Source organism: Maylandia zebra, linkage group LG2 (genome assembly GCF_041146795.1).
Source record: "Maylandia zebra isolate NMK-2024a linkage group LG2, Mzebra_GT3a, whole genome shotgun sequence".
Lineage (NCBI taxonomy): Eukaryota > Metazoa > Chordata > Actinopteri > Cichliformes > Cichlidae > Maylandia > Maylandia zebra.
The window spans coordinates 48655845-48679537 of NC_135168.1; the positions used below are offsets into that span (position 1 = coordinate 48655845).

At 39.7% G+C, this 23693-nt stretch overlaps 1 protein-coding gene across 3 annotated transcripts; it reads right to left on the minus strand.

Moving 5' to 3' along the window:
• Positions 1-9644: 9644 nt before the first annotated feature.
• Positions 9645-23403, minus strand: LOC101479785 (integrin alpha-6). 3 transcript variants are annotated; one of them, XM_004545841.4, is made up of 24 exons: positions 23328-23403; positions 20394-20473; positions 20044-20314; positions 19821-19940; positions 19468-19681; positions 18381-18577; positions 17595-17683; positions 17360-17487; positions 16839-16928; positions 16688-16752; positions 15992-16131; positions 15616-15759; positions 14586-14707; positions 14318-14468; positions 13965-14042; positions 13810-13889; positions 13618-13692; positions 13393-13495; positions 13125-13301; positions 12940-13041; positions 12682-12792; positions 10887-10991; positions 10467-10592; positions 9645-10093 (listed from the first exon to the last, which is right to left on the minus strand). In XM_004545841.4, the coding sequence occupies exons 2-24, from the start codon at positions 20436-20438 to the stop codon at positions 10007-10009; spliced, it is 2820 nt and encodes a 939-aa protein (XP_004545898.1). In that variant the 5' UTR covers positions 20439-20473; positions 23328-23403; the 3' UTR covers positions 9645-10006. The 3 variants fall into 3 exon arrangements, with proteins under 3 accessions (XP_004545898.1, XP_076732070.1, XP_076732071.1); XM_076875955.1 differs by lacking the exon at positions 23328-23403 and adding an exon at positions 23174-23310; XM_076875956.1 differs by lacking the exon at positions 23328-23403 and having other exon boundaries at positions 20394-20497.
• Between the last annotated feature and the right edge of the window lie 290 nt (positions 23404-23693).

Sequence of the window (23693 nt, forward strand, 5' to 3'; positions counted from 1 at the left end):
TTGAGAGCGCACAGGTGTGTCATTTATGGGAGCTGAATATCCAAACAGGCTTGTCCTCTTTATCCATTTTTTTCAGTTATTTAAGATGATCAGATTTTCTGCCTTTCACTGTTTTGTGTGTGATTAAAAAAAGGAGTATGTTTATAAGGTTTGACTGTGATTGTTATGCATGTAGTGAACATCTGCAAATTACTGTGCGTATGACTACAGTAATATAAAACTCTTCCATGCTGATTATGACAATTTAACAGAATGAAAAATTAACACTGCCACAAAATATGTAAATTTGCATTTACTTGAAATGCATGAAAAATGACCACTCTTAATTAATTAGCTGGGCATTCAAAACATTGTATCTTCCTTCTACTGGCTAGAAATAAAAAAATGTTTGGTAGTGTTGAAAATACGCAGTTCTTTGAATCTTTGGGCTGAAGGAAGGACAATACTCGGTGTATCAATGCTCAATCAACAATCATTTATTTCCATACAATTCAACAATAAGAGCATTACAACGTCCGGACGGGAGAGATGCCTGCAGAGGTTCGACAGCATGTCTCAAAATGGTGACGGGTTGCTCAGCTTTTTATAGTCTCTAGTGGCCCCCAGCTAGTCGTGAAAGCCAAAACATCACATTTTTTCTCTGTTACAGCGCCTAAGTTATGACCTCGGCAGTTGTTTCTCTGCTTTCTGTAAGGTGGGGGTGTGGAATGTGGTCTATCTATCTCCCCTGTCTTTAGACACAGAGTCTCCTGCTTACAACCTTCTCTTCATGATTCAACAATTAAGCATGTCAAGAAAACAGTGTAACACATTCCCAGCAGATCAAGGATACAGAGTGATGCACATTTATCTAATGGACTAATATGTGAATATGTTCTGTTAACTCAAAAGTATAATGAGAACTAAACTACATACAGCTCACACACTCTATTTTAAAGGGTATAATATGATCTACAGCAGTATTCTAATTCAACTACTTTGATTACATATATAAGGTAACATATAATAACAGAATAATTTAATAATTCCCCCTTTTGATCTCTGAAAGAGATCACTTACAACATGCACTCCAGGGTCGCAAGGTCCAGGTTTTCTTGATCCTGAGGCCCTCTGTCCCCCTTTAACGGGTGGACCATATGTGGGATGACCTCTGTGTTCACGCAGTTCAGATGCAAGCAAAGTTAGATTTACAACCATAACAGCAGTTACAGATGACACTCCCATCATTCCCAATTTTCCCACAGCTTTATTTTGGTGCTCCAGTTTTCCACTCCCATTTTAATGCCCCCTTATACCTTTCAAATGTACTTAGACTAGAACCTCTGTCTAAGGAGCTTTTAACCTTTATTTTTATTGCTGCAGCTACCAGTGTCGTCCAGTTGCGTGATCCTCTGTTCTTCTTACTTCAACCTTAGGGGTTAGACAACCCTTCAGTCGTAACACAGATCAGGGGATTATTCTGCTCCGATTTCAAACAACGATCTGTGTATTCTCCAGAAAAAGGAACAGGAAGGTGTCCCCTTTTTGCCCAAAAGCCTCTCGAACCTCGTTGGTCTGGTGTTCCCGGATTTCCGCCAACCCCTTCATGGTTATTGCTGTGTTTATGGGATCCATCCTTTTGTGGTGACTAGCTGGAGCCCAAACGCCATGACCCTTGGACCCAGTTGATGTCTCGGCAGTCACTGTGTCTGACTCTGCTACGGAGGATCCTCGCATCTCTGTGACCTCGTCTGGTGTCTGTTCCTTTCTCTGTAAGAGACAGAAAACCAAAACACCTCTCTTCCTAACCCTAATAATCTAATGTTCTTATCTACTGACCTTCTAGTGATTCAGAATTGGTCTAAAACATTCAGAATGTCCCAGGGACTTATTCTAATCATATCTTATGTGTGTGTAAGCATGTTTGCATTTAGCCCTCTGCACTCAAGGCATTTCCTACACTTTATCAGTCCGGACAGTCACGCCGAACGAAGCTTCTGACCTTCAAAAGGCCGAGTGCCAACTCGTTATAAGCACATTTGCAAGGTGTGTCTGAAAATTATTGAAACCCCTCTTTTTAACAAAAGACAAAAAATTAACAAATCTTCTAAACGCTATTCAGTTCATTTCAATGAGTAATGATTAAACATGAAAGTGATAGTTTATGCTTTTTCACTGATTCTCTAAAAGGTCCGTCTTCTCGGACCGCTATTAGCTTAAGCTTTACCATTCCTAAATTATTAAAGACACAAATGAAGTTATAAAATGTTCAAATAATCCTGGTTTGATGTTAAAGCTCAACCTTCCCCCCCTTTTTTGACACATTCCAATGTGTCAAATCAACGGAGCTAGAACATTCAAAAAAGTTAGGCAGCTACAAAGTTTCCCAGACTCTTAAGGTGATCCGCGTGTAACGTTCTGACTCAGGTATTTAATATTTTAATAAATCTCGTTTAATTAACTGCCACTATTTAAACTAACCTTAAAGACATAATTTAAGAAAAGATCACAAAGAATAACATGATATCAGTGTTTTGTAAGCGCGTGCGGCCTTCTATGCTCGAAGCCTTTCCCCTCAATAGATCAGTCAGACATTCGCGCTGACTGTAGCTTTTAACCCTTATTAACTTGAGCACAACTCTACAATGAGCAACAAGTTGCAATATGTATAAAAACGATCATGGTTACACCTGCAATGAAAACCATCACTGGCGTCTGACAGGGTGGTGCTGCATACTCTTCCTTTAATGCCACTATTTTCACCCTGTTAATTAGAGTGTTTAAACCTGAAGTCGACTACGTCCACAACAAGTCAATACAGCTGTAAATGTGGCCAATTATCAATCTATTAACAATCAATAACAACAGATAACTTCTATTTTATGCATACTTTTAATCAACCACTCACCCAGAGGATCTCCAATCCCAGCAAGTTCCCTCTCCTCCTTTAATGAGTCTGTCCTCCTTCCATGCCCTGGTAACCGGTCCATCCAGAGCCATATGATCTCAAATATACATACGACAAGCCAAACCACACCTTGGTCACACCAACCCCTTTCCACCCCCAAGATGTCCAATGCCATCCTAGTATGGACTGTCAAATGTGGCTTTAACGCTGACTGTTCTGACAATCCATTTTATAACGTTCCTGGTCAGATTTGCCAATCTCTGCACCAGAGTTTTAAACGTTTCGCCATTTTCATTAGGTTTTATCTTTTATTTAGTTTCGACTCCAGATTTTCAATTTTTTGCCAGTTGTAATTAGTTTTTACCAATTCTTTGCTAGTTTAGTCTAGTTTTTATTTTCTGAAAATCCTTAGTTTCAATTTAGTTCTATTTGTGTTTTGCAAAAGTTAAGTGTAACAAAATCTCCGTTCCATCATATCAGTCATGCTCTTCTAATTATCCTTGGGTGTTGAGACTAATAACTATTAACTCTTGCCGCACCGAGTGTTCCTAATTTTGGTTAAAGTTAATTGATAACCTTTTGAAGGCGATTGTTTCACACCTTTATTTAGATGTCCCAGTCCTGTTATCTCGGGATACATCACGCTGCCTTATCTGGGGTTAGCTGTTTTCTTGGGATGCGAGTTAAGTGGGTGAGCTCTTCAACGAGGGGGAGCGTGCTCCCCCTGATGAGGTCTTCTAGGTAAGCTAGGTTAACCTTCTTGTGTGAGCTTCTCAAGTGCACTTTTAAGGTTTGTGGGATTTTTTGTTTTATAAATGTCCCTCAAGACCCCCTGATGACCCAGTAATTCATTTTTGCGCACTGTAGTACACATTTAGTTTTTTGCTTGTAGCTCTCATACTCTACTTGCCACTCCTCTAAGTCCTGATGTTTCTTAGAGGGGACAACAGTACCTTTAAAATTATGTCACATGTGTGGGGGTGTGGCCTTGCCAATTGTTTTGCCCACCTTTTCAAAATGGCTGGCGTGCCCACAAGCACATTTCATGGAAAAAGAAAGGTAAGCTTGATATTTACATTTAAAATGTTTTGTTAAACTCAGATTTTTATTTTATTCTTTTTGCAAGTACCCCTCCTCGGTGGCGAGAAACTGTTGGTGTGGTCAAGTGGGTGCTCTAGAAACAAACGCTCAGGACAGAACAGTTATCAGTCATGTACTTCCTACAAATTTTGCATATGTTTTATTTCATATTGATCCTCTGAGTGTAATGGTACATTTTAATTTGAAAATATCCAAACTAAACACAATATTTTCTTTATTTACTTTGCTCTTGTTCTTTTTCAGTACCACATCCTATCAAATGTCCCTGTCGATTATGTTCTACATTTAATAACTTACTATTTCAAGTGAGAACCTAAATCACGTGGACCAATGTTTATTATTGCATATCTCTATTCTGAATGTGGCAAGTCATTCATAGGTATTGTTAAGGTTTTGGCGATTTTCCTCTATAAAATTTAATTGACTTTTTACAGTGGCCTGCTATGGTTAATAATAACATATTCCAGTCATGAGTGGCATCAAAAGTCTTCTCCACTGTAGCATTTGGCATTCCCAATAATATAACATGATACCTTAATCAAAACACAGCTAATATAGCACAGTTTTCTTAATGCAAACATCAGTAACTCAAAATCAGCAACCACAGTGTTAAGTCTGCAGTTCATACTTATGTGAAGCTAGAGTCTCCTCCTCCAGTCTCTCTTATCCTCCTGCTCCTGAAAAAACAAAACAAAACAAAGCGAAGCATCCACCCTTCTCTTGTCGGCTGGGTGAATTGTTTATGAATTGTTTATTGGCATTTACTAATCCTAAAGTTGGTGCAGTCATTGTCTCAATATCAAGTCAGTCAAAACTTTTAGTCGTCAGTCCATCACAGTCCATTCACATGCATACCTCCATACACATTCATACCAGATGTTGCTGATAATGGAGTCTCACGCGCAACCTATTCGAGCATCCATCACCAGCAAGATGACGTCATCATTTTAAAGGAAAACAATTCCTTGTTGTTTTTTGGGCCAGATTGACTCGGTGCAATCCTTTTAGATCAGTGTTCCCTATAAGTGAATTTCTCCCAAGCCAATTACAATCATGGAGAAGCACACTTTGCAACTGTTTACAGTAATAATATTTTATAGCGCTTTAAATTTCAATCTTTCAGGCCTTGTTTAAAGAGCTGATTGTTAAATCATGAACTCACAAAATCTCAACATATCACCACCGGTGGATCACACCTCTCAGATGTTTTTTCTCCAGTGCACTGTAACAAAAATGAAAACAGACATAACCAACAAAATACTACTAAAATAACACAAACTAGGGCCCGTTGCAGACATGTCCAAGCATAAAACTATCCCTCTCTCGCTTACGAGAAAGAACACAAGCCAAAGCTCACTGATAAAATCAAGCTAGCGCTAAACAAAACCAAACAATCAACCAGAAATTCACAGGAACATTTTGCTTCCTGCCGGGACAATATTAGAAATTCACAGGAACATTTTGCTTCCTGCCGGGACAATATTAGAAATTCACAGGAACATTTTGCTTCCTGCCGGGACAATATTGTGTGGGAATGAAAACCTCAGGTGCCGTAACACCTTTTGTTCCTCCTTGAATTAAAACTCAATCACAGAAAATGCCGTACTCCAACCTAACCTTACACTATTAATTCATCATTTTCACTCTGTGCCACTGTTCCTCATCAGGGCTGTGTGAAGCACAGCAAAGAATTCAGTCAAGGCCTTGAGCCATAAACAGACATCACGCACAGACATTGTTTTCATAACCAAACCGTTTTAGACCTTATTCCTAAATTCTACATAAATGCCCTCTGGGTGACATATAACACATTCTAAGTATTTAATGGTAATCAATGGCTCCTCATAAAAATTATGCATTGGGATGTTTGTGTGCAGCATTTTGCATATCAGCATAAGCAAAGCATTCTTCATTGCATCAGCGTGTATGTGTGTGTGCGTGTGGATCACTCTTCATTGCACAAGCGTGTGCATGTGTATGTGTGTGCCTCACTTCTCAGTGAATCAACATTCCCGTGTGTGTGTGTGTGTGTGTGTGTGTGTGTGTGTGTGTGTGTGTGTGTGTGTGTGTGTGTTTCTCTTCATTGTGAGTCAGTGCATGTAGATGTGTGTGTTTGTGTGGGTGTTTGTGTTCATCACTTTCCTGTTCTGGTGTTCTGGGTAAACCACGGCCTGAAGCGTGCCCTGGGGTCCTGCCCCCCTCCTTTTCAGTTTGTTTGCGACCATTGCTGCTGCTGCTGCTCAAAATTCAGTCCATCCTGGTTCTGACCCCAATTGGGGCAGTCCTTTCTCCAGTGTCGATGTTCACCGCAGGTGAAACCTGCATCTTCTTCTGTGTTTTTGTCCATTCTGAGGTGCTTTCTGTCCTCAGTTACTCCTCTTGTCTCGGTCACGCCCTTTTTCGCCACCCGATCATCCGTGTTGGTCCATCACTGTCCTGCACAGTGTGAATGCAAAGTTATCAAGGTCAGCATTCTTTCGCTCGGCCTTACTTTTCATGCGGGCTTGGCGGGCGTCTCGTCACAGCTCTGTCAGCTGACGCAGTCTGGGAATTTTCCCCCGTGTAGTGAAACGGGCCTTAGGTTTAGTGCTCTCCGTCTCGGCTGCATGAGATCACATTCCTGCCGGTCTGTTGACATTCTCAGGTCGTTGTTGTGGGTCCAGCTGTTGCAGCATTTGGTCAGTGTCACGTATGGGGGAGAGCAGGAGTCCAGTCAGCCTCGGCTTTCAGGGCCGGCAAAGCAGCCTGTAATTAAGTATGTATAGAAAAAACAAAAACAAAACAAAACAAAAACAAACAAAAAACAAAAACAAACGAACAGGAAAATGATGTTGTGTTGGCTGTGTTATTCAGAGGGGAGACAATGGGGCCAGGCCCTGTGTCAGCCTTCTCTCCCCCTTTTTTGTTTTTTGTCTCCCGATATAATCAACTCCTAACCCACCAAGTTGACAGGACAACACCGGTATATGTTAAAATTCTTAAGATCATGTTTAAAAGCCCAAAAAGGAACTTTCTTTCATTCAGTAATCACTTTTATTAATCAATCAACAGAAAACATGTCACAATTTGAATCTTTTAACCACTAAATTTGTTGTGTCTTGCCTGGCTGGTTAGACCAGTGTTCCTTTTTTTTTTTTTTTTTTTAGTTAAATTGTTGTCCTGCAACCCAGAGGGTTTCTTTGTCAGTAATGTATAGACTTCATCATTTAAGTATGTTAATTTTTCTTTAACCTTGCTGGAAAATCTTCACGTGTTCATGAGTGTAAGCTGTTTCTTCATTGCGTGTATGTGCATTTGTATAAAAGCAGGTTAATTTTATCTTTTCTCAAACTAGGCGTTACCTTAAAAGGAGCCTTTCTCTCAGATTTCTCTGCTTGTGTGTTTTTGTTTCACCTTTTTGTTGTGATGCTCCGGACGCCTTCCCAACCTCCACAAGTCCGTTGGCCCCAATTTTATGTGTTAAAACTTCTCTTAATTTCTCCTCTAATTCTCTCCTCGCTGCTGTCTTTTTACAGCTGCTGATTCGTGCTGGGTGTGGTTCCCATTACCTATAATTTTGCTTCGGCCGCTGTGCTTGTGGGGGCAGTTGGTCCAGGTCCGCAGCTTCCTGTATTAACACACTAAGAGATTTATTTTAATTTCATTTTCATCACTTTTAAACCGATAAGCAGGCAACACGCCTACCTTGACAGCGTAAACTGTACGCCAGTCTCCCAACACATTCCTCTCTCTACTCCTCCATAATTCTCCACTGCACACCTCTTACTATCTCTCCTTTTTATTTTTATTACACCACAGAGTAATACACCCAATTATGCCCGTCTATCTCTATGTGGCTCCAAATTCCCTCTTTATTTTAATTTCACACTCGTCAGGGGACAGGCACACAACAATTTCAACCACTGAAACGAGGAATTCAACCTTTTTATATTTCTTCACTAATCTAGACTCAACGTTTGTTCGCAAAAATGTGTCTTGTTCTAGTCCGGAATAAATGTGAACCCGTGATTACACGGCCGTTCCAGTGTTATTTCCGTAGCTATGCGGGGGCCCTCACCTCCCCAAGTCACCACCTCGGCACCCGGACGCCGCCGGTCCTGGCCAAGCGTCCCTGGACAGGAGGGTCGCCACTCCTAGGGCAAAGGTCCACAGGTACACTAGGCATCAACGTTTGATCCTAAAAATGTGTCTTTGCTCTAATGTCCTCCTAATCAAACACATTAACCGTCACTGTCACTGTGTTCACGCTTCACACTCCACACAAAACACACTCAGAGCGCGCCTCAGTCACACTCTCCCTCAGTGCGCGCTTCACCCACAAGACAGCACCCAGAGCGCGCCTCGCAGCTTCACACACACTCTCTCACCCAGAGCGCGCTTTGACACTCACACACAACACTTTTCCTCAGCGGGAATTTTACACAGAAACCTCTGAGCTCAACTATTAGATCTTCTTAAAGCACACTGCACCATAGACCAAAATACCCTTTTCTCTGCGCTTATGACCGCCACAACGGAGCAAAGTCGCATCATAAAAGTGATGCTTGCATCCCCGAAGTTATACCAGACATCATAAACCAACTTCAAACCTCGACTTCAATGTACTGAACTAATGGCCGCGTCTTCAGAATAAATTCTAACGTATTATGGTTACAGAAGCCAGTATTAGACAAAATTAAATGTGGAAGGTAAAGTGGCTGCAACTAGCTCAACGTAGTATCTTATTAGTTTCTCGGTAGAAGCAGTTTATTTAACACACTGGAATTCAGCCTCAACTTATGTTGTTAGTATCTTGCGCCAAAAACCAGACACCGACAAATTTACTGTGAAAATACGTGTAACTCAGTGAACAGATTAATTTGGAAAGCCCAATATGCACATTTGGTATTTATAATACAACAGGCTGTGCTTACCTTTTTATTTTTGGACCGGTCCTCTGTTCACCTCGCCTCATGATCTCACCAAAGGTCAAATCTGCACCTCCTCAGCACACCAAAGATCCGGGTCACACGGCACCAAGTTGTTGAAAATACGCAGTTCTTTGAATCTTTGGGCTGAAGGAAGGACAATACTCGGTGTATCAATGCTCAATCAACAATCATTTATTTCCATACAATTCAACAATAAGAGCATTACAACGTCCGGACGGGAGAGATGCCTGCAGAGGTTTGACAGCATGTCTCAAAATGGTGACGGGTTGCTCAGCTTTTTATAGTCTCTAGTGGCCCCCAGCTAGTCGTGAAAGCCAAAACATCACATTCTTTCTCTGTTACAGCGCCTAAGTTATGACCTCGGCAGTTGTTTCTCTGCTTTCTGTAAGGTGGGGGTGTGGAATGTGGTCTATCTATCTCCCCTGTCTTTAGACACAGAGTCTCCTGCTTACAACCTTCTCTTCATGATTCAACAATTAAGCATGTCAAGAAAACAGTGTAACACATTCCCAGCAGATCAAGGATACAGAGTGATGCACATTTATCTAATGGACTAATATGTGAATATGTTCTGTTAACTCAAAAGTATAATGAGAACTAAACTACATACAGCTCACACACTCTATTTTAAAGGGTATAATATGATCTACAGCAGTATTCTAATTCAACTACTTTGATTACATATATAAGGTAACATATAATAACAGAATAATTTAATAGTAGTCTCTCCTTTTTTTGTTATGTAGCCAAGATGCTGAGCATTTGAGGTGAGACATAATCAACTTTCCACACCATGTTGGTAAGTGCACTTGCACACATACAACAGAAAGTGTTAAGTCGGGAAATAAACAACAAAGGAAAAAGAGGGAGACAGAAATGAAAAGGGGAAAATGCTGGAAAAGTGTAAACATGCAAATAAATTGGGTGACAAAACAAACAAAAACCAAAACAATAAAAAAATTAATCCTAACACATCATAAAATGATCAGATAATTCTGTGCTGATAGTAGAAAATATAAAACAACAGCTTGCCATGGAAGCCTCAGTGTTGTTCTTAAACCTTCAAGGTGTCCTTAAGGTTTGCCCTTTAGCCTTTAAGGGGCGCTGTCTCTATGTTTGGAGTTCCATTATCTGAGAACTTCTTCTTATGATCAATGCAGTGGATGCACCCACGCTTACAAAAAGAAATAAGGACAAGGGTCAGTATGACAGTTCACAGACAAGTTTGTAAAAAGTAAAGAATTCATGAAAAATATTAACTGTTTCAACTGTTCATTGTACATTCAAAAATCCTCATCTATGCCACATTTAAGTGCTTTCAGACTGCAGAAATTTGCTTTTTCTATTTAAAGTATTCACAATTTAGGAAGAATGCTAAGAGTAATGCTTACAACTGCCGGAAAAAAAAAAAAAAAAACTGCTTTTACTGCTTTGTTGGAAGATTACCGAGAGACTGATTTGACACTGCTGATGCTATGAACTGTATAGCTATCAGCTCAGTGAACTTTTAAAACAACATTTTACAGGTATTCTGTATTTCTTGTTACCTTCCACAGTAGGAAGCCTAAAAAGGCCAACAGCAGCAGCAAAGACATGACTGTCAGGAGGATTATCCACCACGCAACTTTGACCAGGAATTCAGTCTTTCTCTCAAGGAACACTGTCAGTTTTGCCTGTGGACATTTAGATAATAATAATAATAATAATAATAATAATAATAATAATAATAATAATAATAATAATCAGACCCAAAACAACAGTACAGTATGTCTTCAGATGCACAAATCCTAGAAGGCTGTGACTTTCTGTCCATCTTAGACTGTTACAAACATTATTTTAATGTAATTGTTATAGTACACTGAACTCAAAGGTAGCTCTATTAAAGAGCAACTGCTCATGTGAGTAATTTAACAAAATTGGTCTTAACAAACAAACAAACAAACCTATTTTTTTTTTTTTTTTTTTACCTTTGTCCTGAGTTTTTCTGGTTTAAGTCCAATGTTCTCTGGAGCGTTGGTTAGAGTCAGAGTTGCATCAACAACAATGAGAAGATAGTTTAAAGAGCTGTAATCCTAAATGGAAGAGAAAAACTGAATAAGATACTGGTGACATGCTGCTAAGTAAGGCTGGAAATGGGTAACAGAGTGAGAAACAAGTCCATGTGAGTGTTTTGTAGAAATAAGAATCTACACTAAATTATTGTTTAATTGCCATGAAGGTTTCTAATGGTTTTAATTTGTTCCCAAGTATTAGCCTACTCACAGGTAGGGATGGGTATCGTTTAGGTTTTATCCGATACCGGTGCCAAACCGGTACTTTTGAAACGGTGCCGGTGCTTAAACGGTGCTCGAACCGGTGCTTAAAGAATGGAGAACAGACACTTTGTCCAAAAACCTCTCATGTTCAGCTGGTTTTTTGTAAAAAGATAACAATGTTAGCCTTTTCTGCAGCTATAGGGGATTTATGGCATCACTCTTGGCTGGAAGCAGTGCTTAAACAATGGAAAAAAACACATTTTTTTCTTTGGTCATTTTAGCCTTTTTGGCCAGGGTGAAGGGAGTATCTGCCATCAAAGACGACGACAGCTGCATGTAGCTATGATGATGTTTGCTAGTTCGCCTTACATGCATTAATGTAATAACGTGGTTAGCCTACTCAACGTAAATTACACATGAACAACATTAAGCTCCTCACGCAGAGAAGAACGGCTGCTGCTGCATCATCATCCTCATCATTTCTGCTACACTGGCAGGGCTAGGGGCCAGGACTCTCCTCTTCGTGTTTTTGGGGGATGTTGCTAACTCCAGGTCCAAAAAAAAAAAAAAATGCTATACGTCGCCAGTTGTTTCATCAGATTCGAGGTGTTACCTCCTTTGCACAGTATCCGCTTAAAGCACTTGTTGCAGGCTGCTGAGTTTGCATCTTTTGCTGTGAAGTACAGCCAGACTTTTGACCGCTTCGCCTTGGGCATTTTTAATCTGTAGCTCTGCTCTAAAAGGACGTACGTACCTGGTCCCGCCTACTACACTCGCAAACGTAAAACGATTGACTAGAATCCAAGGTGTGTGACATCTCAGGGAAAAAGGCACCGAAATGTGCGCTGCTTTTCGGTCTGGTTACTACCGTTTATGTCAGAACCAATGGCACCGGATACCGGTACCCATCCCTATTCACAGGACCACAACTGTGTAAAATAATCAGAGGCGTTGCATTCACTTCCCTCATAGTAAAAGGCTTTCAAAAAAATTTCTTAAGTAGGCTTTATTCCTGTCTGTCCTTGCTCACTTTGTTGGTGATTTTTAGTGTTTAATGGTAATTTACAGGATGAACTGGCATTATAGCATTAATGACCACTCAAAGCGCTTTTACACTACAATCAGCATTTTACCTTTTCATATATATTCATGCAAAATGTATCTACTTTGCTTTTATACCTCAGGTAGATTTAGAATCACCAATTAAACTAAGACGTAAGCTGAAGACAAAGAACCCAGAGGAAACTTCACACAGAAACGCCAAAGACCATGAAATCTGAGCCTAGAATTTTCTACCATGAGTCCAGTACTACACTAAACACTACAACACTGTGTCACCTCTGGAAATAGAGGTTTCTATATGAGCTACTATGTACACCAGCTAGTGTCTAATTTTGATAGTATTCCGATTAGAGGGGGGGATATAGAATGATGTGGCTTGTTCCCTGAGAACAGCTACCTGCTGTGGCTATACACACTACAATAGCACTTTTCAGAAATGGAGCACCTCTGCCAAAGTGGCATTCCAAAGGCGAGAATGCAGAACAATCCGTGCAGTACTGTCCAGGCCCAGCAGAGGGCAGCGTATCTCCACACAATTCAATCCATCTGAGCAGGTCTAAAGGGAAGACAGCAGGCCTCAGGTGTGCATGTTCATCAGTCTCAGTTTGCATAAAGTATCAGTTCAGCAGTAAAAGGAAACTGCTGCAACATTTTAATTTATTATAATTAATGTTTAATTTTAATTAAAATATTATTCTCCTACCAGTGTTTTATATTTTCTTTTTGTTGGAAGAAATGTGAATCCATCAGTTGAGAGGGCTTTATGTTCAGCCTCACGTCTTTTTCTTGCTGTGTCATGCCAGCCCTTGGTATCAGACATGATCCGGTTAGATGTTAATTTGCCATTAAAGCATTGCTTACATTTCAACAATGACAGGATTTCCTTACCTTTACATGTTTAAGTGGACTGACTTCATCTACAGGTGAGCAGGGGACAGAATGCACACCATCATTGGTGATGTGAGTCAAGTAGAGAAGCCACTTTCCTACAGAGTTCTCCTTTGGCCAGTAGATGCTCAGTGATGCATTTGCAAAATGCTTCAGAGGTCTGCCCAAATTCGTTATCTATTAGAGAAACAGTGCATGTTTTCTTGGACCCATGAGAAAAAATAACCAGCAGGATTCATTTAAAGTTTAGTACCAAATATCACCTTACCCTAAATTCATACTGAACTGAGTTTCCTATTTGATCCACAGATTTTATCGCACTTTCGCCCTTTACAATATCACCAATTGACACCTGAGAAGGTCTAGCGATCCTGATGAGGAAACACGTTATGATATTACATTAGTCATTTTTAAATCCTTCAAGCCAAATCAGTCATTTTTAAGATGACAAATGGAACAAGCAATGTTAATTTTAATTTAAAGGAGAACTCACCCGTTCACTTGCAACTGCAGCTCAAAAACAACTTTGGCAAAGGCCTGTATTGGCTTTATGGTCTGCTCACTCGTCCTACATCGCAGGAAGAACCAAGATTATTTGTAAATTATTCGTTTTGCTTACTGAATGTCATTTACATTCCACTGATCACTGATTAGTAACATAATCCCTTCAGATCAGCCTACTTACGTCTCCAGCTGTAAAGTGATGTTAATCAATTTTGTGCTCAACGTGAGGCCAGAAGTTGTGAGTATGACATAAAACGTTACCTGAAAGGAACAAAGTAACCATCAAACATGCAAATAGTGATGCAGATGTGGAAGAAACTGAGCAACGCTACTCACTTCAGCATCTCTTTGGAGTGGATTTCCCAGGTCACAGGCAATTGGCATCCTGTTGTCTGTACAACTCACTTGTTTTTCCTGAGGAAACAAGCAGGCAATCTCATTGTCTATAAATATACAGTGATTATAAAAAAGTCCTGGGAGATGACATCAAATTTTGGAGTACCAAAATTACCAAAAGTATCATTAAAATATTACAATATATTTTGTCCATCACATTTTAGAGTAACACAACAAGTAGGAAGTAGAAAATCAAAGTTGGAATCTAAAAGTGAAGCATAAGGAACAGGATATGGATTCATGGAGTAAAACATACGATCTAACGAGGGGAAAACCAGCTTTTCTGTACTCACTGCAGTGGTCGAGTAGGATGAGTAGCGCACTATGTCCGGGAGTGTAATGGCCAAACGACTCTGGTGTGCATCGTCCCCGTTTTTGTTAGTCACAGTGATCTCCAAAGCTATGTCTTCATCTGATGGAGTGATGACCGCAACACCATCCTCACTAAAGGAGTGACAGTAAAAGTTAATGCAGCTTGGGCTGAGGGGTCGCATGTTTTGGTTTCCAAAAAAAAAAAAAAAAAAAAAAGACTATTTTTGAGCTTTGATATTTTTGGTTTACCTGGCCAGTGATTTGAAAACATCTTGACCGGCTTGAGTTTTTTTGGAACAGAACTTGTACTGTAAGTCCAGGTTACTTTGACAAATTTTGTCACTGCCACAGCCTCTATTTATTAGAACGATCTGTTAAAAAAAGAGAAGAAACTCTTCTCTAATAAAGCTTCAGCTAAGTTCCAGGATTCTGTTCATATCCGTCACAACAACAGAGTTAAGGGCTTTAATTCACACAATTTCAATAACTGCAGTAAACAGAAAGATACAGTCAAGAGCATTCTAGTTTTAATTGTAATATTCTGTATTTCACTTCTGATACCTTCTGAATTTAAGTCGGTTATTCAACTTGTTCAAACACTGAAAATGGTCAGTGGGATTAAAATAAATGTGACACAAATCACCGGTTGATACTTGGAAGATGAGAGGAAATATATCTCTTCAACTGAATCGACCCACCTTTGCATGAACATTGGGGATGTCATATAAGCCCCTTTATACACCAGATTTACCTTATCTATGGGTTGATATTGTTACAGTTTTATTCTTGTGAAACTGACACTAAGTATGCTACAGGCTCATTTAAGTTTTGTTTTTTGTGTTGTGTTCATTATTTTCTGTCTGATACATCTATGCTCAGGTCCCCCTGAGGGTCTTTGAAATAAATACAGTATTTTTTTTGTCTTAAGCTAACCCACCAGTCTTCAGGAAACCAACCATTTTTAATTTAACTTGAGTATATGTGTATATTTCTGACCACAGTTGCAAAGACATTGCAGCTGAAGCCAGTTAACTGTACAGTTTACACACTGTACAACTAGTAAATAAAACACATTAGTATTAGATTGATTCTTAATGATACTGATGTTGCTACATAAACATCCTGCAACTTTGATTTTGATTATATTTTAACTAAATGCACATGCAGGTGTAATGTGCAAAAACGTGAGTTCATTCAAAAAACTTTACTCTCTAAGTCTTCATACACCCAGCAAAATTTGAATAAATTTGACTAGAACTGCATATAAACTCATTTCTACCTCTGAGGAAGTGGTCTTCTGCTGGTAGCGGTTGAGGACAGGAGTAAAACTGAGCTGATCCGCACTAGCACTGGTTGTCTGACTGGAGCTCAGAGACACAGTGACAGAGATAGGAATATTCTGCAGCTTGTCCTTGATATTTCTCTGGAACGAAAAAGCTTTGCTGTGATTTAATGTGATTTTGTTTTTTTACCCACAAGGTTTTGTATAACACCTAATGACAAATGTTATTAGTCTCTGTAAATTGTACTACATTTTAAACATTTTCATTTTAAAGTAACTTTCTGCAAAGTCCAATATGACTAAGTGAAGTGAAAGTGTTGAAAATCAAGCAGCATTATGAGACTGTATGTCTTCTAACGAAATGAAACAGTACCAAAAGCCGGAGCGTAGTTTTGTGACAGGCCTGTCTCCCTTGACCAGACAGCTCCAGCTTTCCTTGAGATGAATCCATAAAGTTGACCCTGACTCTTGATTTTTTCATCTCATAATCAGCATCAGAAGTAAAGTTGAGCACTGTAATATAGATAAGTACATTCAACAGATTAGAAACAATTGACTCCAGTTAACATAGTATTAGTACTACTGTAAATAACTGATTATAGCACACCCATATATATGTACAGCAACATGTACCTAATGTTACACAATTACACAGTACAACTTAAATTGACCAGCTATTATTCTTTAAATGCTAAATGCAAACTAGAGCAGGTACAGGAAGGTTTTATCCCAGAACTTTCTTGGCACCATTGTTATCCTTTGCATCACATTAGCACCAATAAACATGTCAAAAAGAGAACAAATGTATCAGAATGCATTACTTTTTTCAGTTAACTTAAATTGTCAATGAACAATAAACCATCAAAGATATTGTTTTGTATTTGATCAAACTCCTGAGATTTTACCATAAAATCTACAATAAATGCTACAAATATGTACCTTTTATAGCCTGGGAACATATATGTATTTTTCTAGTCCTCAAAATTGTACACATATCAAGGTCGTATAATAAGCCTTTACTATTCCTCCAAACCATGGATTTAAGGAATACTAAACGAAGAAAACTTACTCAGTTTAGGGTTGAACGACTCAGGATGTGCTGTGTAGGTAAAACATGCTTCGACTGCAAAAAAACTTGAAGTTTGTGCAGACATGTTCGATTAAAACCCAACAGCGTTGCAGATAGAGCATGTTATAATTAGTGTTTTTGAACATCTTACCATATTTGCTCATCACATCGTTTCTTTGCGATGTCTATTTCATTTGGTGCAATCTTAAGAGCGGTGCTGACGGTGACCACTGGCCTTGCTCTGCAACATATATGAGAAAGAAAAATCACTAATGAGACTTTCTGTACCTTCATATTTATAGAATCAAAACCAGAGAGGAATTTAAAACACTGAAACTACATGTAGTGGTTTGTGGAATTGAAGTTGTTCTGTCAGAAAGTGAACCATTAATAAATTATTGTGCATGTTTAAAAGTATTTATACAGCATATTTGTTTTAAAAAAGTAAATCAATATGATTAGAATAAAATGATCAGAATGATAAAATGTGTCTATTAAAATAAAACTGAGCTCGGGGTTAGCTTCTATCCAGAATAGAGAAATTGTTTTAACATAAAATTAAACTGAGCTTCAAGTATAAATAAAAAAAAGAAAATTAAGTGCTGGGATGCATTTATCATTGGTTACTTTTTATCTTGTGCTTATGCAGTAACTCTCTCTATATATATACACCTGTAAACAAAAATGGAATCAGAGAGAGATCCAACAGCCAAGTCAGGATACTGATTATCATCCACGTCCAGGTTACCAGTCAGAGAATATCCAAACAGTTTCACTTTCTTTGATTGTGATGAAATTATCTAAACAAGAAAAGATATAAAGATAAGATATTAAGTTTTTTTGTATTGTAAATATTCATATATTATTGAATTTAATCGCTGATGTTGAGGAAGCTCAGCAAATTCACCTGTCCAGGCTCTCTGTTGACACCATCTGGAGAGCCATAGTAAAGGTATACAAGTCCAGAGCCCTCATACGGTGCTCCCACTGCAATATCTGTCAACACAGGCAAACACTAATACAAATCATGGTGACAACACAGAGACAACAAAGTTGGGGGTTTATCCAAAAATGCATTTAAAGAGCACCTACAATAGTAGATCCTCTTTTTTTTTTTAACATCCTCTTTTTTAACATGGCTAAAGTCATCTCTGTGAGCCAAGACTGAAGTGTCAGACTGCTTTAGCCACTCTGTTTCATGCTTCTTTTTTTTTTCTACTCTTGGGTCTGTATGATGTCAAAGAGAGGGCCTATCCCTAAGTAATTTGTTGGTAAATAGCATCTAGGAAGGCTAAGATACTGTGTAGTATTTGTTAATCATGCAAAGGCAAGTTAGAAGAGTCCAAACTGGAAATTAACATAACAAATCTTCAGAAATGACAGTATACTCCATGTATCACTTGTCTTTTGTGTCTTTTAATTCCTGTTGTTTTTAGGGCTTAAATTGAAACCCTGATAGTTACTTTGAGAAGATATGAGACGTCCTATTTGTTACAAATTTAAAGTCCAATTCATAAGCAATAAAACACTCCTGCTGTGTGCTGAGGATGAGTGTGGTTTATTACATTTGTGTATTTTATGACATAACTCGATGTGGTTTACCCAGTAGTGAATGCGGTTGGGGTATGTAATATTATCTATTGTTATTTAGTGACTTTTTCATATTCTGTAAACATAGTTAAAATGTTACAACCTCCATAATGATCTTGATTGATGTCTCCAATATTTTCTACTGCGAGGCCAAACATGGAGTCTTTATGTCCGAGAAGTTTGACTGGAACAATATTCTCCCAGTTTCTTCCTTTGTTATTGATATAGATATAGACTGCTCCTCCAACCTCGCCATCTTTGACAAAGAACTGCGGTGCTCCCACAGCGAGGTCATCCCACCTGCATGCAGCAAAAGAACACAATATAAAACCAATTACTATGAATACTACTGAATAGCAATAGAAACAGAAAGTTATATTGACTGTGTACCTCCTAATCTGTGATGAATAATGTGTGTTTGAGTGTAAAATTCACGATGTTAGCATGACAGCTCTCTGAATTTAGAGAAAGAGAAATCTATAATCTTTTTCATGAAATGCATCTTTGCTATTAGATACTCAGACTGAACCCTTTATTTCCATCCAGCCATCCATCTTCTTTCATTTATCTGGGGCCGGGTCACGGGGGCAGCAGCCCAAGCAGAGAAGCCCAGACCTCCCTCTCCCCAGCCACCTTCTCCAGCTTGTCCGGGGGAACACCAAGGTGTTCCCAGGCCAGCCGAGAGATATAATGTCTCCAGCGTGTCCTGGGTCTGCCCTGGGGCCTCCTCTCGGTAGGACATGCCCAGAACACCTCACCCAGGAACCCTTTATTTTTAAATCTGAAATGAACTCTAGTGATAAATCAATGAGGGGAACCATGGACATGGGTGATTATCATCATGAAATTTGAAGATAGATGGGTTGGACGAACCAACCAATAAAAATATTGTCATGGTCCTGGGTCGGTGACCCAGTGTTTTGTAGCCTTTTTATTTGTGTTTCTTGATTATTTGTTATTCAGGGTTGTCACTATTAATATTTTGGTTTCTGTTCTAGTATTTCTAGTTCTCAGGTTTAGTATTTTGAGTTCCTTCTGTTCTGCATCTCTGTGCCTGCCCTGGTCCTACAGCTTTGTGTTCCCTCCTTGTTGCCATGTCTGATGTCTTGGTGTTAAGCTTGTGTCTGTGCATACCTGTTATATTTCCTGTTTCACTGGCTGTGGTTTAATGGACATAATCTTCAACCTACCCATCACTGTTGAGATCCACCACTGCCAAATCATAGCCAAAGGAGGAGGCCAGGCCTGGTCCAGAGAGGACCAGCTCCACAGACAGATTTCTCTGTGCCATAGGGTCTGCCTTCAGAAATGCCACCTGTCCGCTGTAACCTCCTCTGGGTGCTCCTGATACGATTGTCAGCTCGCCCTTCCTGATGAGGGCCATTCCAGAGTCAATGGAGAATCCTGGATAGTACAGGATGATGCTGTTTCACTGTAATGTTTCACTTTGTAAGAGTTTTATCCATTGACACCACTAAAATTTATATCTTAATTTTAACATTTGCTTGACCATTAACCAGTATTCAAGAGAGAAGAAACTGACCCAGGTAGCTGTTTGACTTAAGAGGAATGAGTTTTGGGTTAAAATCGTCAATATTTCCAGTCTCGCGAGCATCCACACTGTAGATGTCCAGATTGTCCAAAACCTCCATTCTTACTATTCCTTTGAGCAGGATCATTTGGGTGAAAACAACATGAAACATAAAAAAAACATGAATAAGTGAATATATTTTGCCAAACCACTCGACTGCTAAGCTCTAATGTACCTTTCCACTGATAAGCTCCTGGTGCTCCAAATAGAAGGGATATGTTATCCTTTGCAAAAGATGCTCCATGACCCTGCTGGCAGTAGGCAAACCAGTCGTGGTCCTTTTGACGTCTTGTTAAGTGTTCTCTATCACAAACGACCCTCCGCCAGCTCCTTTCTTCTTCCCCCACCTTCAGGTCATCTCCTAAGAGGTAGCACTGACCCGTCAGCAGGTGAGGAACATAAAGACCTGGGGTTATGTCCCAATCCTGATAGTGATGCGCACAAGTCTAAAAGGTAAGGAGGCTAGATTTACAAAAGATGTTGACTTTCTTAAAATGTCCTTTAAAATCTGAATGCATTCCTTACCATTACATTTTTACCAGGACCTTGGCTCGTGACTCTAACTCCCATCCACTGGTTATTTATGCCTTTACTACTGAGGAGCTCTGTAAAACCAGATAGTTGAGCTCACTCTGTTATTGTTTAGTTGAGAGAAAGTTTTATGATTACTTCCCAGAAACAGATTTACATTAAATGAGTTTTAAGATAAGATAAGATAACCTTTATTAGTCCCACACGTGGGAAATTTGTTTTGTCACAGCAGGAAGTGGACAGTGCAAAAGTTATGACGCAAAAATTAGAATACAATAAGAATAAATACAGTACACAGCTGTACAGAATAGAATAAAATAATATACTATATACAGTAGAATAAAATAGAATAAAAATATACGGGGCGATTGTGGCTCAAGAGTTAGGAGTTCGCCTTGTAATCGGAAGGTTGCCGGTTCGAACCCCGGCTTGGACAGTCTCGGTCGTTGTGTCCTTGGGCAAGACACTTCACCCGTTGCCTACTGGTGGTGGTCAGAGGGCCTGGTGGCGCCAGTGTCCGGCAGCCTGGCCTCTGTCAGTGCGCCCCAGGGTGGCTGTGGCTACAATGTAGCTTGCCATCACCAGTGTGTGAATGTGTGTGTGAATGGGTGGATGACTGGATATGTAAAGCGCTTTGGGGTCCTTAGGGACTAGTAAAAGCGCTATATAAATACAGGCCATTTACCATTTACCATAAAAATAGAATACGAATGCTATATACAACAACATATCAGCAAAATAAATATACTTTGCTGCTTAGGTCCCCAAACCCTTACAACAGCCTTTTGTTTAAAGCATTAGAGATAAATTCTACAGATATCTTGTTCTATTTTGCACTTAAACGCTTCAGTAAATATTGACAATGAAATTTGAGCAAGTGTTGGCATGTGTTTTCTCTTCTTTTTCTTTACATTTTGGCACAATTTTAAGTAGTTATATATGGTATTGGACTATTAAACAGGAGTTTAAATTAATAACTTTGCTGCACAGTGTTTTAGGTGTGTCACGGTTTGCCGGGGCAAGCCGTGTGGAATATTTAGGACCAGGGCCCTATTTCAGGAAGCCGGTTTAGAAAACTCAGAGTGAAAAACGATACTCAGGGTTGAGTAACCCCGAACTGTCCAACTCGGAATATTCGGTTTCAGAAAGGCTGATAACAATTAGTTCAGTCAACGCGGAGTTGCTTTAACCCCAAGTTAAGCGCGCGCACGAGGATACATAAAGCCCTGATTAGTGGAGCACAGATTAAGCGAGTCACCATGGAGACGGAGGGAAAGAAGGCGCGGTCAATGTATCTTACAGCGCTTGAGGCCGAAATTCTGATGGCAGCATATGCCGATAACATGCAAATTCCGCAGAAAAAAGTAACACAGCTTCAGCTGCAAAAGAAAGGGAGCATGCATGGCAAAACAAAGCCGACAGAGTCAATGCGTGAGTGTCAATTTAAACATTGATCTAGGGATTTCCACCCATTTAACACGTTATTTTATTTTATTTTTTATTTTATACATTTGATTTTGTGATGTGATTTGAGCGCAGGTGCAACCCAACAGGCCCCAAACGTTCCTGGCAGCAAGTAAAAATGAAATATAAAAATATAGTCCAAACAGGTAAGGTGTAATTGTATTATGGGCCATAGTGCTTGGTCTGTTTGTCCGATGTAAATCAATTGCAGTTAGAGGCTACATTAATTTCCCCTCTGTAAGCACTTATTGAAATTATCTGAGCACATTACAAGTACATATTTGCTTACTCTGTATGCTCAAATGTGACCCGTTATAGCCAACAGAAAAACAGGTGGGGGTCCTCCACCACCACCACTCACAGAGGCTGAGCAGTTGGCTTCCATATTTGTGATAATGTAGGCAGCATCACATATGATCTTCACAGTGCAGAGAACACAAATTAGCATCCATTACTATAATGAAATAATTTGTTAGTTTGAAATGCTACAGGGAACTATGTACCTGCACATTAATGCTGTGGAAAGACTTCCTGTTCACATAGTCTCCTTCATTTACTGAAGGAGCAATGATTGGAATGTGAGTGCCATCTATACAGCCAATCACGCCTGGGAACCCTGAAAATAAATGTAAAATTTAAGTAGTTCAAATATCACCACATCATGAATTAAGTTTCGTTCATCCTGATACCTGCAATTTTGTGGCATCCCTCTTTGATGAATCTTGTGGGTCTGTGACCGGGGAACACCACAAACGAGTACAGGAGACGTTTCAGTGCAACTGTAACATTCCTGACTGCCCGACAGACGGTAGCCTTGGAAACGTGCTCAGCGTCACCAATATTATACAGAAAGCTCCCGTTTGCAAAAAACCGAAGTGCGATACAAATAATATGTACAGAACTGAGAGGATGTCCGCGATGTGTCACATGAGCAATATTAGGCCTGAGGATGTTATTCAAATAAATTATAGATTGTGCTGAAAAACGGTAATGTTCACACAGAAAATCTTCAGGAAATGATAAAATGTCCGAACGCGCTCTAATCACTCTCTCCCGGCGGAGAGCTCTGTGGAGAATTTGGGCTTCAACATCTACTGGCTCTTCAAGGAAGGGGCACGCCATGTCTGACACTTCCTACAGTCAGGTTTCTGACAAAGAGGCGGAGAACGTCAGGGTTAGTTGAAGTAAACCTGCTAGGGGGCAGGTTAGCTTCACGGAGTGTGTCGTCATAGTAACTCACTCAGAATTAATCTAAACTCGCTTTGTGAAACCGAAAACCCAGAGTTTTCGTTAACTCAGGGTATACTTACTCAGAGTTTGCACTAAACCGGCTTCCTGAAATAGGGCCCAGGACGCGGCAGCTCTGGTGCAGGTGAGTATTTATTAACGAAGGGAAAAACAAACAACAAAGGCACTGGGAACATGAAACTGGAACCTAAACTGGGTAAAACTAACAAAACAAACCAGAAACGAAGATGCAGGGAGGTCCGGGGAACTACACATGGAGAGATGCAGGGAGACCGAGGGGAAACAACACAGACGAACCAGCAACTACTATGACAGAAAACACAACTTAAATACACTCAGAGAACACAGGGAGATTACACACAGGTGGGGAACACAGCTGCGAGTGATTAACGTGACGAGACTAGGGAGGCAAACTGAAAACACTCACATAAGACGCAGACCTACACAATAAAACAGGAACTTACACATGAAAGGACACAAACTAAGAAACGCGGACTAGATACAGGAACACATGGGTAGAACAGAGTAAACACTAACCAGAGGAAGAACAGAACCAAAATTGCAAGAAGAGAAAACACAAAA